At 39.1% G+C, this 15289-nt stretch overlaps 1 protein-coding gene across 2 annotated transcripts in view; it reads left to right on the forward strand.

Annotated features, from left to right (window-relative positions):
* Positions 1-15289, forward strand: part of mpp2b (MAGUK p55 scaffold protein 2b) — a 41799-nt gene that overhangs the window by 8093 nt on the left and 18417 nt on the right. The window contains exons 1-2 of one of the 2 annotated variants that reach the window (XM_067576242.1): positions 3093-3176; positions 5707-6170. In XM_067576242.1, the coding sequence (XP_067432343.1) occupies positions 6080-6170 (91 nt within the window). In that variant the 5' untranslated portion in view covers positions 3093-3176; positions 5707-6079. Of the gene's footprint in view, positions 1-3092; positions 3177-5706; positions 6171-15289 lie in introns of those variants that run through there. The other variant, XM_067576243.1, reaches the window with a different exon arrangement.

A 15289-nucleotide genomic window follows, 5' to 3' on the forward strand; every position in this document is an offset into this window, starting at 1 on the left:
TAATTAAGATGACCTATTTAATCCTTGATTGTAGAGTTACTGGTTGCAACTCTTATCAGACATCCAAGCTTTCCTGCAAGAAAATGCTACCAATTAACCAGAAAATGCCACCACTGATGATGACTCCACCATCATTAGATCTTAGTTAATTTTACCCCATTGGTAAAATGAAATAACCAGGGAGAATGACAGAGTGAGGGAGCAGAGAAGATCCTGCCCCCCCAAAGCTCATCCACCCAACCCCTCCAGTGTGTCAGCATAACTCTAGCACAGCCAAGCTCTGCTGCAATCGGCTTTGGCTTCTTAGCTGCCGTGTGGTCCCTGCATACTTTTAACAAGCTCTGTCATTTCCCAGTGCAAACAGGGGATGCCATGGATAAGCCTGGGGGACTGGTATGCGGTATTAAGGACCTGATCCTCATAGATTGGAGTTTTGAAAAAGCCCTTCAGCATCTAAGAATGTGCTTCAATGTCACACCGGTAGCAGCAATTATAGCTGTTAAACAAGTAAACATGTCATCCCCATAGATGATGCGGGAGACATCTTAGGCTTACTTTGTACAAATTTACATTAGTTAGTCTATTTTTATAAACAGATATTTTGTTTAACAGCTATAATTGCTGCTATACATTAAATAACATTTAACATTCTATATGTAAGAATCGTGAAGTTATTTACATGTATTAATTTTTTTTCATTGCCAGTGAGTGAACAGGTTGTAACCTAACTTAAAAAATGAGCCCTTCCCCGACCTTCTTGGTTGTCTGTACCAGCCTGTGGACTGATTTCTATGTAAAGGACCTGGGTCAGATTTTCCGTGAAAAATCTGACTGGGAGTGAGAGATGCTTTGCTGAAACATGGTTCAAAACACGTTAGAGATCTTTACTTACGTTAGAGATACTCATAGAAAAAGGCACTTGAAAAATTTGACAGGTTTTCTCTATGATGAGTCAGTGGAGTTCAGGTGGTACTATTAGAATTGGATTTGACATGTCCGTGGGTTAGGAGAAATAGATTTATTACATAAGGCAAAGAGAGGGAGTTGAGTATAGAAGACCAAAAACCATGGACAGGATCAAAGCAGTCCAGTGAAACCAGGTTATTGTGAGTACAAAAGGGACTTACAGAAGGATATATTTGATTGAACTTGTCGTTATATCTTGAAATTAATCATTACTCAGACGGTGGAGGAATGAATAGCAATGACACTTTTATCCCAATTGTCTTCCAGAATTTCGCTTCTAATGCATTCCCAGGCTTTTCTCAATAAATCAGCTTGGATCACACTATATAGTTTATAAGATCAATCTTTAACTGGTGTCAAGGAATGTTTTGATAAAATGCTTAGATACAAAGCTGCGACTGCAAAATTGAGAAAAAATAGGATTTGTGAATATTTTATGCACAGAGAATCAAATTAATGAAATTAAATACCACTGAGCTTGAAGACATCTTTATATTTGTGTTCACTGACAACTGAGAGGCTAGAAAAGAAATAAGTGAGTGATAAAAGTATCTGTCTTGATGAAAATGTCGCCCATTAAGCCAGTTTAGAAATATTTGCAGCTGTAGTAAAAGAGAAATGTGATTCCATCTGAGGAAAAAAATATATTTATTCAGTTTAAAAAAAATAGATTTGGAAGCCAGACAGGAACCATTTGTAATGTAATTTTTTCTGTCAGTGCCCTATTTGGACCGTTCAAATACGGGAACAAAGTGTGAAGATGCTTAATCACTCCAAAATTAGTTCAGTTATGATGAGGCTGAAACAGGATTTTAATGTTGACACACACACACATTCACACACAAGTGACCCTGTGGTGACATTGCTGGGTTTTGGCTACTACAGCACTGGTTTCACCATGGATAGATGTTGCTATGGCAACCAGGAATTAGCATCCTTGGATACTGCGGTCTCTCCTCATCAGCTGCGCCCTTTCTTCCTCACCATTGTTCTTGTTTGATTTTTTTTTTCTCTCTCTCTCTCTCTCTGACCCCCCACCTCATGTTTCCACACAGCCAGAGCCTTCCTGCCTGACAATTTTCTCCTCAACCCACTTCTATTTTTTTCTGTCTGTTTCCCCTTAACCTCATGACTATTGATTGCTTATTCTGTTTATTTTCCCCACAGCCCCTCCTTAGCTCCTAATTACTATTCAAAGTGTGTATTTCACAAATGCCACATCACCTGACAAGCCAGTTTTGGATCTCAGGATGGTCTTTTTCTTGCTGCCTGATGTTAAATGGATCAATAAGAATCAAAGGAGATCCTTGCTAAGCTAATGTTAGTTGGCCTGCCCACTCACTCACCCGCTCACTCAATCTTTCCAACTGTTGCTAATAGTATTCCGGACGTACATGACAGCTAAAATTGTTTGGGTGTTACCAGAGCAACCAGCTATTCTATTAATAGGTATTAACAAAGTTAGATAGCAGTTGCCGTGTGTGGGAGCTTGTTTAGACAAAATGGGAATGAGCTGAATATGTACTAAGTCCATTGACTGTGATTATGACAAAATAGGATTTGTTTTCTTTGTCATGGCTGGATTAAGACTTCCCTGGGTGTTTAATATGAAGGGCCCCAGCCTAGCAACACAATTTGTCACAATGTGTGATTTACAAAAAAAACAAAACACAAGCTATAACATGTGCAAAAATTTCACTTTCTGTTCTTTATATGTACAACATTGATCAATAAACCAATCATGTCTGTCATCCTTTGTGTGAATAAAAAAAGTTAATATAATGAACACCAGGTAGTAACAAGGCATCCTAATTAAATATTTGGTCTGTTTACTCTTTGCACATGCAAGAGTCAACTAGTATATTAGTGCCCTGAATGTGCATCCAAGACACCTTCATTCAACTGTGTCTTGTGTTTTGACAATATTTCATTGTATGGTGTACTTTAATTGTTTCCAGACTGGAAGTATTCCCTCTCCCCTCTGCATTTATTTTCTGTTATGCTCCTTCCCTTGTTTCAGCTTTGATTCTACCAAGTGTAAGGGATTTTGCATTCATATTCCAAATCAATACTTCTTTAGTGTTTTCAATGACTCTCCATTCTTTGTCTTTGTGCTCTCTTTCATTGCAGTTGACGTAACAAGTTTTGCGGACGATACTGGGAGGAACCAGTTTTTAAAATGCCCGTGGCAACATCCAGCTCTGATTCTGGTAAGTGGCTTGGTCTTGCTATAACGATTGTATCTCTGTGTGTGTGTGAGTGTGTGTGTGTGTGTGTGTGTATCAGCAAGAGAGAGAGAGATATCAAGAGAGATGAGAGGGAGGAGATACTGAACGGTTTGTGGTTATTCTAGCACTCAGGACATGTATCTCATATCCTGAGTTCTAATGTGACTTAATGAGCTGGCTAATGGAGCGCTAAAACTCCAGTCTTAGATCAGTCATGCCTCGAAGGATTTGCTCTTGTACCCTTTGCAGCACACCACTCGTGCACACATGCATGTCAAATCTGCACTAGTGGTCAGTGGTACAAACGCACACATGTACATGCTCATGCTTGCACACACATAAACATAAACGTTGTCTTTTAGAGGCATTAAGTGAGTCCTTTAACATGGATTGATGACTGATCAATGGTGATTAAAATCATAGGATGTGAAACCCAGAGGGTTAAGTAATTTGCAATCACCCTTGGAGTGTCTTACATGGTCCATGATTCCTCATGCCAGCGGCGTGACTCAAGGGATGGCAGTGGGACCACCGCTTTATTTCAACAACTATCAAATGGATTGCCATGAAATTTTATACAGACATTCATGCTTTCCAGACGATGGTAGTAATAGTGGTGATCCCCTGACTTCTCCTTTAGTGCCACCAGCAAGTTGATTTTTGTTTTTTTAGTGAAATGTCTCTATGGTGCAACAATGAGTGAATGAGTTTGGTGGTCCTCTGACTTTTCCTGTAACACCTTGAGTGAAATGTCTCAACAACTATTGGACTGATCCCATGACATTTTGTACACATATTCACGCCCAACTCAGAATGAATTGTAATTACTTTGGTGTTCACCACTATCAGGTCAAAATGTGTCCAATACTTTGGTTTATAACGTAATATCTGCAAAAGTACTTTTTTGACTCACAGTATCGAGATGTTCATTTGAAATGGGCTACAACTGTCTATTTTCTTAAAATTGATAGTTTTCATTTTAACTGACAGTGCAGTACCACCTTGAGGCTTCTGTTAAAGATTAAATCTAAAGTAAAGTAAAATAATGTGCTGAAAAGGCAATCAATCTGGCTCGTGACAACAGACTGCAGCAAATTCACTCTGACTGCTGAAAACATGGCAACTGCTCCAGACAATGCACCCTTTCTTGTACTGGATCACAGGCCATAACTGGCTGATAATCTGATCCCAGACTTAAAGTATATGACAGTATTGCATAAAATAATGAAAACTATGGATATTTAATCAGTATATTAAAACCCTTGTGTAAAAGTGTCTGTTGAACTGCTGCAATCCAAGTCGATGGTGTCAAAGTGAATTTTCAAATGTTTACCTTGGCACTGAAAGTCAAAACTGCGATAACTGTGGAAATATATTTCCTAGTTTGAGCACCAAAAGGTGCCCTCTTTAAAATCTAAACTGGCAGAAAGCTGTTCCTCCATTCATTTCCTCCTTAGTGCTGAGGACACTTGATCTAGGGAAAAACAGATTGAAAAGCAACGGCCAGATGTCTGAGAAATTAAAGGACCAGTGTCTAGGATTTAGTGGCATCTAGTGGAGAGGTTGCTGATTGCAACCAACTGAATAGCCCTCCCCTCCCCCTCCCCCTCCAAGTGTGTGGGAAAACCTATGGTGGCCACGTATTTCGCAAGAAACTCAAAAGGCCCACTCAAGAGCCAGCGTTTGGTTTGTCTATTCTGGGCTACTGTAGAAATATGGCAGTGCAACATGGCGACACTGTGGAAGAGGACCTGCTTCCTATGTAGATATAAAGAGGTCATTCTAAGGTAACAAAAACACAACAATTCTTATTTTCAGGTGATTATATACTAATTAAAACATATATGAATATTATATTCCATTTCTGCTAAGCCCGTTCTGCTAGATGCCACTAAATTCTACACACTTTAAGAGTCACAGTATATTGGTGAACATTTGGCCAAATCTAGAATTCAAAGCTTTGTAGTATTTTATCATGTGGTAATAAATTGCAGCAGTCAGCTGCTGGATAGAGGGAGAAAAGCAGGTCCACAGAGAGTTAAAATATGTGTGGAGTTTCTTTTTTGTAATAGGCTGTCAGTCAGACTTGATTTGTACACTAGGGCTGAGTCTGGATGACTGGCATTTTTAGTAACACACAGTAAATTGTTTCTCTAAACCAGTTCCAGTCTTTGTTCAATTTAAATTTTGAGCAAGGCTGTTTTCCGCGCAGGCTTGGAGAAGGGTTAGAGAAGGGTCAGCTTTTAGTTAAAACAATATGATATTTCTCAACTCTTGTCAACAAAGGAACTCGGATTACAATCCTTGATTTATGAGCAGAAAGCACAAATATAAATTTCCCATTAAGCACCCTTTACTTATTGTGCATCTGTAAGGTTGGTTGTGTTTGTAACTGTGTCTGTGATGTCAGCTAGGGTAGGTTATCACTCATATATGAATCCTGCTCCCTATGCATCGCCTACTTGATCAATCTCCTACTCACAAGCCAACCTTCTGCTGCTTTTTCTCCCAGTTAACCACCATGGGGAAGCCTGGAGGAAAATCATTCTGCCTCCTTCTCTTCCTCCTCCTAGAGAAAGCATCGTACTTCCCTCCCTCTTTCTTCCCCACTCCCCCCCCCCCCCCCCATCCTTTTCTCATACACACAAACCTCTCTCGTCTCCATTCATTCATGCGGAGGAGAAGACGCTCAGCCAGGCATAGCTTATACACATTTACGTCAAGAGCAGGTGGAGAGGGAGGAAATAGCGAGGAGCTGTTTGGCAGAAAGAGGAGAGAATCAGGGACGGATAGGGAGAGAGGGAGGAAGATCTCTCAGTCTGCCTCAGATACAGTATTGGGTGTGTTGCTGTGAGTGTGTGCACTGTGGTGAGGTGTTGTTCACCATGGCTGGCAGCCTGTTTGGAAGGCTCTCCCTGGAGGATGGGGACTCAGCCAACTCCCTGGAGGGCCTGGAAATCAAGCTGGGGGGAGAAGGTAAGAACACAGGTCCCTGCCTGCTGGGTGTCTGAGGGGATGCAGGATGGTTTATAAAACAGATGAGTTCTCTGGCCATGTGTTATGTCACTGATTTGTAAAATTATATGCAATAACCAATTCTGCAATTCTGCAGATTCTGTAGGTAAGGTTAAAATGCAACTAAGCAGTTGACAATATGCTTATGTATATGCTGGCAGTTGAAGGCTGGTTGGTATTTGAGATTCGCATTGCACCTGCTCCTGATGTGCTGGTTCAAACCTCCAGAGTGTGATGAAGATGAGCAGAGACAGATTAAGACCCAGGGCAGCATGTGATGTACAGGAATCCGTGGCAGCACACTACAAAGACGGGAAGGGAGGCATTAAAAGACAGCAAGATGCTTCTAAATATTCACTAGAAGACATCATACTCAGAGTGAAAACATGCCATATTTAATATACAACAAGAAGCTTGATTGTCAAACTGAGAGCAATAGAGTCTGAGAGACAGACGAATGTACTTTGAGATAACTAAAGAAAAAAAAGTTATGAAGTCATTACAAGAGAAGTACGTATTTGTTGTATTGAATGATAATGCACAGATAATGTTTTCTCACACAGCACGGAGCGGGAAGTACCATACATCCTATTCATAATTGATGGAGTTCATTAATAATGCATGGTGTTGCATACTACACAGTAATATGCTCTGACTGTGTGTCCATATCTATTTATGTACTGTTATTTGCTTACATCATTTTTCATGAGTGGCCCATGCAGGGGTTGCCTGTCTAGTTAAAGGCAGATATAAACATACTTTTGGATGGAGGGTGAGGGGCTAAGAATTAAAGCAACTGTTTGATAGGTGTCATGTTGAATCAGTGGAGGTTAGAAGTGTCATTACATCATTGCCAAGTCTATTGCATGTCACACAGTATACCATATTGCAAGATATCCTCTGCTCTGTAATGTAGCTTGACAAGACAGCAGTGACAGCCATAATGAATCACATTTTCTATCAAAGCATTCGCATCCTGTCTATCAGTTCAGCGTGTGTGTGTGTGTGTGTGTGTGTGTGTGTGAGAGAGAGAGAGACAGAGAGAGAGACCTCTAATGCATTGTACATTCATGGTGAGTAAGTAGGGGGTCATTCATATGCAACAGTGTTCTGATCAGAGACAGCACGCTTGAAAGTGTCAGACTTGCAACCTTCAAATAACTCTCTGGCTCTCTCTCTCGCTCACACACACACACACACATGGTCATGTTTCCATCACTTCAGAGGACATTACCTTGACTTAAATTCATTTCCTGGAGACTTACCCTAACCTTAACATAACCCTAAACTTACCTTAGCTTTAAACCAAGTATTCACCCTAATATTAATGATTTATGTTAAGGGGACTTGCTTTTTGTCCCCATAAGGGAGGCGAGTCCCCACACTATGACTGTGTAAACAGATTTATGTCCCCAAAACATGAGGAATACATGAGGTCCACACACACACACACACACACACACACACACACACACACACACACACACACACACACACACACAATACTTTCCCCATCGAACTTAACCGACAATTTAATTCTGTTCTGACTGTGAGTATTTCGGTAATGTAGTGACACTGGCAATTATTTCATCCATATCAAAGCCTGACAATCTCTGTTTGCTCTTTCATTAACTGCTGCATGGAAATAGATGTACAGTCAAAGTCCAAATGTTTGCCTCCTAACAGCCCCCTCAGTCATTAAACTTTGTCGTGTTAGTTGCCCAAAACTTGACATGAAATGATCTCCCACCCAGACTTTCTGTGGCCATGGGATGGTGTAATGGGAGCTGCTGTCCATTTGCAAAATGTCAACAAATATCACAAGTGTTATCTCTAATGGTGACCTTCAGCCAGCTAATAAGGTGATCCAGTCCGCATCCATATCATGCCAGCTTGGAGCAAGCATCACCATGGCGATGGGGTGGCTTAAATGGCAGCTTTAAAGTGCCCTGTCCTCCTGATTGTCCATCCAAAAGAGAGGAGGTCAGCGTCACAGTGTTTCCACTAGAAATCATGCCTTTCATCGGACAGTCGTGCACCATGCCACAGTTGTTAGAACAGTTACAATTTTGCAAAGTTAGGGAGAATGTAATGGATTTTATTCATAGTACTTATGATGAACTCAACCAAATAAAATAATTATTAAGTTGACAACATTATCTGCCACAATAGTGGGCTATGCAGCCTTTTCATTCGAAAAGACTCTCTACTATTTTTGCAAAATGTGCCACTTCATGACCACTACATAGGCTTATTTCAGTATCTTGGATGAGTGAAAACCTTAAAAAAAGTGCAAATGCGCTATGAAGTAATGAGAGGACCAAAAATTCTGTAAAGCATTTTACTTTCATGATAAAAGTCTACCAAAGATCTAACTAATAACTAATTAAGTTAATACAAGTGAAGGATGGTGTGCAGGATTTCAGGTTTCTTCTCAATTTCCTGGATTAGCTAAAGCCCCTCAAGGTCCGCCCACACAGGTGATTTCAATTATTTTGGCTGATTTGATGTCCTCTCAGGACTGTGCGGGCGTGTATCCATTGTATATGACAGGGAGAATTTTACCTGCAAGGCCCTGGTCACGTGAGCTAGAACTATCGCTAGCAAGCAAATCTGCGAACATGTTTACGGCCGACTGATGGATGTTAGCTATGTGAGCTATTATTGTAATGTTATCTTGTACGCCAGTTTGACAATGTCGTTTTCTGAGTTTTTATTTTTAAAATGTGTCACAATGGACATATTTTGTAAGAATGGATCACTGAAAATTATGTTAGTAGAGAAACCAGCACGATGCACAATGGCATCGTGCTGGTTTCTCTTCATTATCTGTATTTCTCCAGTCAGACACTGAACAGAGCTGGTGGAAGTCTTTTAGGTGACAGACTGATTGACAAGAATCTGAGGGAAAATTCTGTGATAACAGACCTGTAACATATTAGGAAGTCATTCATATCAAAAGGATCCTTAATGTGATTCTCAAAGTTGGATTAACTAGATGTTTGCATGAATATTCATAATGGACGCAATGTCATATTTTGGAGGGAGGGTGTTTTGCTTACATGAAAAGCCTCCAGTTTGTTTATCTTATAATCGTTTTTACATCTGAACATTTTGCATAGTTCAAAATACAATTTGTAAAAATTAAATAAAGGTGAAAGAATAAGAGGAGATGATGGGTTGATTAACAAGCTTTACTACATTTTCCCTTTCATGTATGGAATTTTTCAAGGACAGTTTGCACTTCTTAACTGTTTACCTTCTTCTACAGTACAAGTAGGCAAACTAGTTGGAAGCCTACTAACATGTAGTCTACTAGCACCTTCAGCTGCCTCCATCAGTTACATAACTCTTGCCTTGCAGGTCGTAGCGGTTTGGCAAGTCTCCCATATTTGATTGATATCGCACTCTCCTGCTAGTTGTGTTGCACCTATTAGTGTGGGGAAAATGACACCTTTATCATTCTTATCATTACAAAGAGTTTGGTGACATCATGTAATTCCCAGCACATGTAGCTCCACCCAGCCTGAGCAGAGGCCTAATCAGCCACAAGTGAAAACACCTGTGGGGGGCTAAAATATAGTGTAAACATAGCACAAGCAGAAAATAATTATAAAGTCAGCAAACTGATTCAGTATGAGTTACACAATAGTATTTATATGAACGTTAGCTAACATTATATCAACCATACATAGTGTACATAGTGTACCAGTAGCACATAGTGTATACATAGTGTATCAGTAGCACAAGTTAAGAAGTCATAAAAGCAGCAAACAGACTGAGTAATGTCAGATATTCAATCTTTCTAAAATATATTCTCTCTTTAAGGTCCCCCATACATCACATTGACAGTTTCCGAAAACTGACAAATGTAAGTTGACATTAAGACCCTCAAGTCCTACTACAGAAATCAGACATTAAATATTTACATTTGTCATTCATAACATTCAGACTAATTCAACAATTCTGAAGCACTTTTTGCCGTTTATAATTATGCTAACCAGGTTTTATGGCAAGCCTATACAAGTTGAATACACACACTGACCACACAAGTACATGAAACAATTGATGTGCCCACACATGCTTCACACAACTTTTCAGTGACGCTCCATGAGGAGGATGTTAACTTAATTATCCTCCAGTTGATCACATGTTCACCAGAACAGTTTTCACATTTTAGCTGTAATTGTTGTACTCTGTATGCTCAGTGTTGTCTGAACTGGAGAAAAAAGTGCGTCAGACTGATTGCACTCTGCAAGGGCATCAAGATGGAAAGAATCAAGTACATAGCATGAGGATGAATTAATTTTATACTTCAGTCATAAATGATTAATCAGTTCTGGTACTTCAGTCCAATGTAATTCTCCCCCACTGTCTTAGACATTCATCTTGCACTACCTAAGGGATTGATAATAATTATATTTTGCCTCAGAGAAGGGAACAAAATCAAATCTAGGAGCGACCTTAAAGTATTTAATAATATCTGTCAAGGCGCATGAGTATGTTATTACATATAGGTGTATTTTCCAATTGGAAATAGTTTCAGTGTCATCCTGAACATGCTCTTGTCTGTCATTTTAATAGAGTGACAGAAAAATAACGCTGCAACAGTGTTTCCAGGAAACAAAGAGAGAATTAATGAGCTTCTGAGGAGAAAACACAGACAGGGAAATCTCCCTGTGTTTTCACAATGCAGGTGTTACTACTGAGGAGTCGCTCTGCACATTAAAAACATTATTTTGACCTTATCCATTGGAAGTACCCTGATTAATCACCACAAGGTCTTTGTAGTGACTGAATTTCACTGTCCTTTTTAAAGAATAATTCTGGCTACACAGTGAATTATTTGACTATTTTCCAGATTGAAATATGTTTGTAGTAGAGACAAGATAACACATATGTGGAACTTTTTAAGGAGCCAAAGTATCATTTTTTAGAAGTTTTATTATTATTATGAATACTACTATTAATTTGTTTTTCTGACACACAAACTAATATGGTGTTATTGCATTCATGTTCTATCAAAAGTTAGGGTGTACAACCACTGTACAACATGGTAGACGTGCTATTCTTGTCCTGTGCACAAAGTCCTACAGACTTTCAGAATCTGCTGTTTAATGTAGACAAAACATTAATGATTTGCAATGTATATAAAGCATTGACATTAAGCACTTTCTGCTCAAGAATCATTGCAAAGCCTTAATATTAATGGTTTTAATAAGCATCAAGGGGTATTCTATGATCACTAGGACATAAGATAATTAGACACAGTTAAATTAAATGTAGAAGTTAACTCACAGAAGTGAGAATTTTGGCATTATTTTATTAATTGAGCCAATGTTGTTGCAGGTGAAGGTCACATCATCTTAATCAGCTATCCTGGCCACTACACCCGTACTGCAAGTGCACCCAGTACTGAACCTGTAACTGTGCCTTTTTCACATACCAAGATTCTTCCATATTTGCATTAAGACAATGTCAGCATACCACATTTTGTTTTGATAGCCAGAAACAGTAGAAAGAGAGAGTAGAAAGAAGTCAGCTGCACACTCTACTCCACTGTGGCCAAGACCCCAAGAGAAACACCAACACAACAGTATCTCTCACATCTCTTCCTCCATGTTCCACCCTCCCTCAGCACCCCCTCACCATCCTCCCTCTGTTTCCCTAACCGTCACTCCATAGCAACAGAACAACCTTCACTAAGTGCTGGGTAAGAGGTTCATGTTCCCCTGCTGTGCTCTAACCACAAACAATAACAGCCCAGATTGTTTGGCTGCCTCCGTGACATTGAGTTTAATTGTTACTCTCCTTGGAGGTGAGCTCTCGCTCAGATGAGACTTTAAGAGACAAAAGCACCTTTAATTTGGTTTCCTTGTGATTACATGTCCTCTGCTGTCACCATGGCAAGGAAGCTGGTGATCTTTTGTGAGAAGTCATGCAGCAGGCCACCACAGCATGTTATTGTAAATTTTAGCTGAATGATACAATGGTTACTAAGTAGCTTCTCACCTGAAGGTTTGCTCTAAAGCTGTAATAAGGCCAAATGAATCATTACCTTGCTTATTGGCATGCAGCATCTCTTGGGGACTTTTTATTTTTATTATGATTATTTATTTCCCCCTTAAATCAAGTTGAAGCTCAATAGTGAAATACTGGAAAAGCATGAAAAGAGCTTTAAACTTTGCAACATTTTCCTGGAAGAGCAGGTTCTGTAGAGCACATGACGTACATGTAGTTAGTTCAGTCCTTTTGCACAACTGAGTCCGTCATTGTGCTCTTAAGACCTCAACTACTAAATGGAGTTCTCTACTGGTATCAAGTTACAGTGTGTAGTATAGGGAATTTAGATTCAGTGAAGCGAAAAATTACTTTTGCCTGAGTTTTCACGCGTAAAGGCTCAGAGGATGAAAACCTGAGTATGTCATTACGTAAATGTCTACATGCAACTTTGGAGCTGATATGAGACATGAGCAGAAGAAAGATAAATACTGTTAGTGATAAAAAAAAATGCAGTTTGGTCCTTGCAGTGCAGTTTTATTGGAGGCTTATGCAGGTTTATGCAAGGGAGGATAGGTTTGACAGAAGCGATATACAAAGATGAAACACTCCACCTGAATTCTAAAGAGAAAGTTATTTTCAAAAGTAATCTGAGTTCAGAAAAAAAAGGAAATAAACATGATACCGTAGTCTGACATTCAGACTTCTCCATGTGTGAACTTTTGACCTGAAAGGCTGATCTTCTGTTGTCTTTGTTTTGATACATGTCAGAGAAAATGAGGTAAGCAACCCTATAATGTACAGAGAAGAGAGGCAGCAAGATGTGAGAAGGAGGGCAAGTTGGATTTTTTTTTGATGCACTGTGAAGAATCAGCTGTCAATTTTATCAGGATTGTTAGGTCTGATAGGGGCTTGAGTGAAAGGAGAAAGCAAAACAATCATATATGTGATGACACATGTATAAGAATATGAGAGAAAGTTAAATACAAATCCAAAAAAAAGCGGTGGAAAGTGACAAAAAAAATAAATAAACCAACTCTACACATGTCTAGGCAGAGCAGAGATGAGCTGACATTGTGAAAAACGCCGATGTGACAACAACACCGGCGTACAGTTGTGGTGATTAAAGAGAATTATGCAGGACCTGTAAGCTGAGCCTGCTGGTCTGATATTCTCTGCCAGGCGCAAATCTGGCAACTCTCCTGCTGGAGCAGAGCTCGTGTTAGAGGGAAAATAGAAGAAAAACAAGACTTCACTGCAGAAGACTCATGTTATTATTTATTTAATTTACTTATCAAATTATTCAGAGAGAGGGCGGATGGACTGCGTAATCATCAAGGCTGTCATCTTCTGCCCTCGTTGCCTCCATGGCTTACCATCTTTTAATCGATTTCCTGAATGAAAGCCAAGATAATAATAGTTTTCTTATTCTACGTGTTTGACAACCTGACCAACATGTAATACAAAACATGTTTGTTGTTTGTCTTCATTTATGCATGCATAATGGATAAACAGTAAATGTATGTAAAATACTTCCAAACAGCAAAGAGGTACAGACCAAAAGTAGTTCTCAAAATATCTATTACCTCATCACTCCTCTTTAAGCACCGTAATTACAAAAATAGACTTCCATTCTGCAGAATATCATTTAAACATAAACAGTGAGTTTGGTGATAAAAAGCATGATTTCAGGGGGATCTGACTTTTTTTTTTGACTTGTTAGTTTTTGAGTCCAGAAATAAATGTGGTTGTTCATTGTCAGTAGAGCACCTTCAAGCTGTGCATCTGTGAATAAAACGACCCAATAGGACCATTGTCCTTTGTGTTAAAGAGACTTATTTATGATCCCAGGTAGTAAATACGTCAAGACTTTATTTACTGTTTGTTGGTGGTTTATCGGTCACTATTGGTGTTGATGCTATTTATACGTTTAAAATGCAGGGTTATCTGTATCAATGTACCTGGACTCGACCATCAATCTCAGCGTGCTTGTTTGCTAGTTGGTATTTTGCCAATTTTAAAACTCCATGAAATAATACAAGATGGGTGCTGATGGGAAACAATTGAACTGTGCAAGATTCACAAAGCTGTGAGTGTACATAGCTGTGAGTAGCACCTAGGACTAAAACTATTTTGATAATTTCATAATCATTATATTTATCAAGCACAAGTCCATATATTTATATTTTGTAAGTGAGGGTTTGCTACTTTTTTTTATTTGTATATCATTGTAGCCTGTATATATTTATGTTGTGGACACTTTGTTTGACAGAAAATGTAACCTAAAGATGCCAGCGGGGCTCAGGAAACATTATAGGTAGATTAGTAGGTAGAGTAACCAACATTTCAATCAATAATGAAAATAGTCCATTGTGGGACAATATTTTAGTATGTATACTGGGCATCCTAAGTGTACTTCATCCTGTCATTTTCAGTTGTAAAGATGCTACATGGTTGAATTAGACTACAGAATACAATTGGGACACAATCTTCTAATGCCAAACTAATTATCAGCCCTCTAATTGAACCAATCACCTCTTAGTGCACTATTGTGCCCTTATTAGGGCATAAGACCTATGAAGTGTGTTGTGCAAGGACTGTGGTGGACCACCAATGTACCTCCTCTATGAAAATTACAAGCCACAGTTATATTTTTAGCCTAGAAATCAAAGACGTCAGTGTGTGTTTAGTAAATTGCAGCAAACAAATGTTCCCTGTGAATACAAATGCCCACTCTTCTGACAGTCATGTCTGCTGTGATTAACGCCTGCTGGTAGGTGATGTCAGTGTGTTTGGTACCTTAATGTGTTATATTCCAAGTCAGTAAAGATGCTTTGAAATTAGAGTGAACCTTCCCTGACCTTCATCAAATTGTTGACATCACCTTGCATTTACTTATTGATTGGTCGTCATATTGAGTGATGTGTATGGCTTAGCAGTTTGATATTGCAGCTTTGAGATAAGGTTGTTTGTGTGAATTTCTTTTACAGGTTTATCATCAAGATTGCTCAATGAACCAGAAAAAGAGTAGAAAAAATTGCAGAACTCCCTTATGTATTTACATTTAGTCCAAGTAAAGT

This window comes from Thunnus thynnus, chromosome 20 (assembly GCF_963924715.1).
Source record: "Thunnus thynnus chromosome 20, fThuThy2.1, whole genome shotgun sequence".
In the NCBI taxonomy this organism is placed as follows: domain Eukaryota; kingdom Metazoa; phylum Chordata; class Actinopteri; order Scombriformes; family Scombridae; genus Thunnus; species Thunnus thynnus.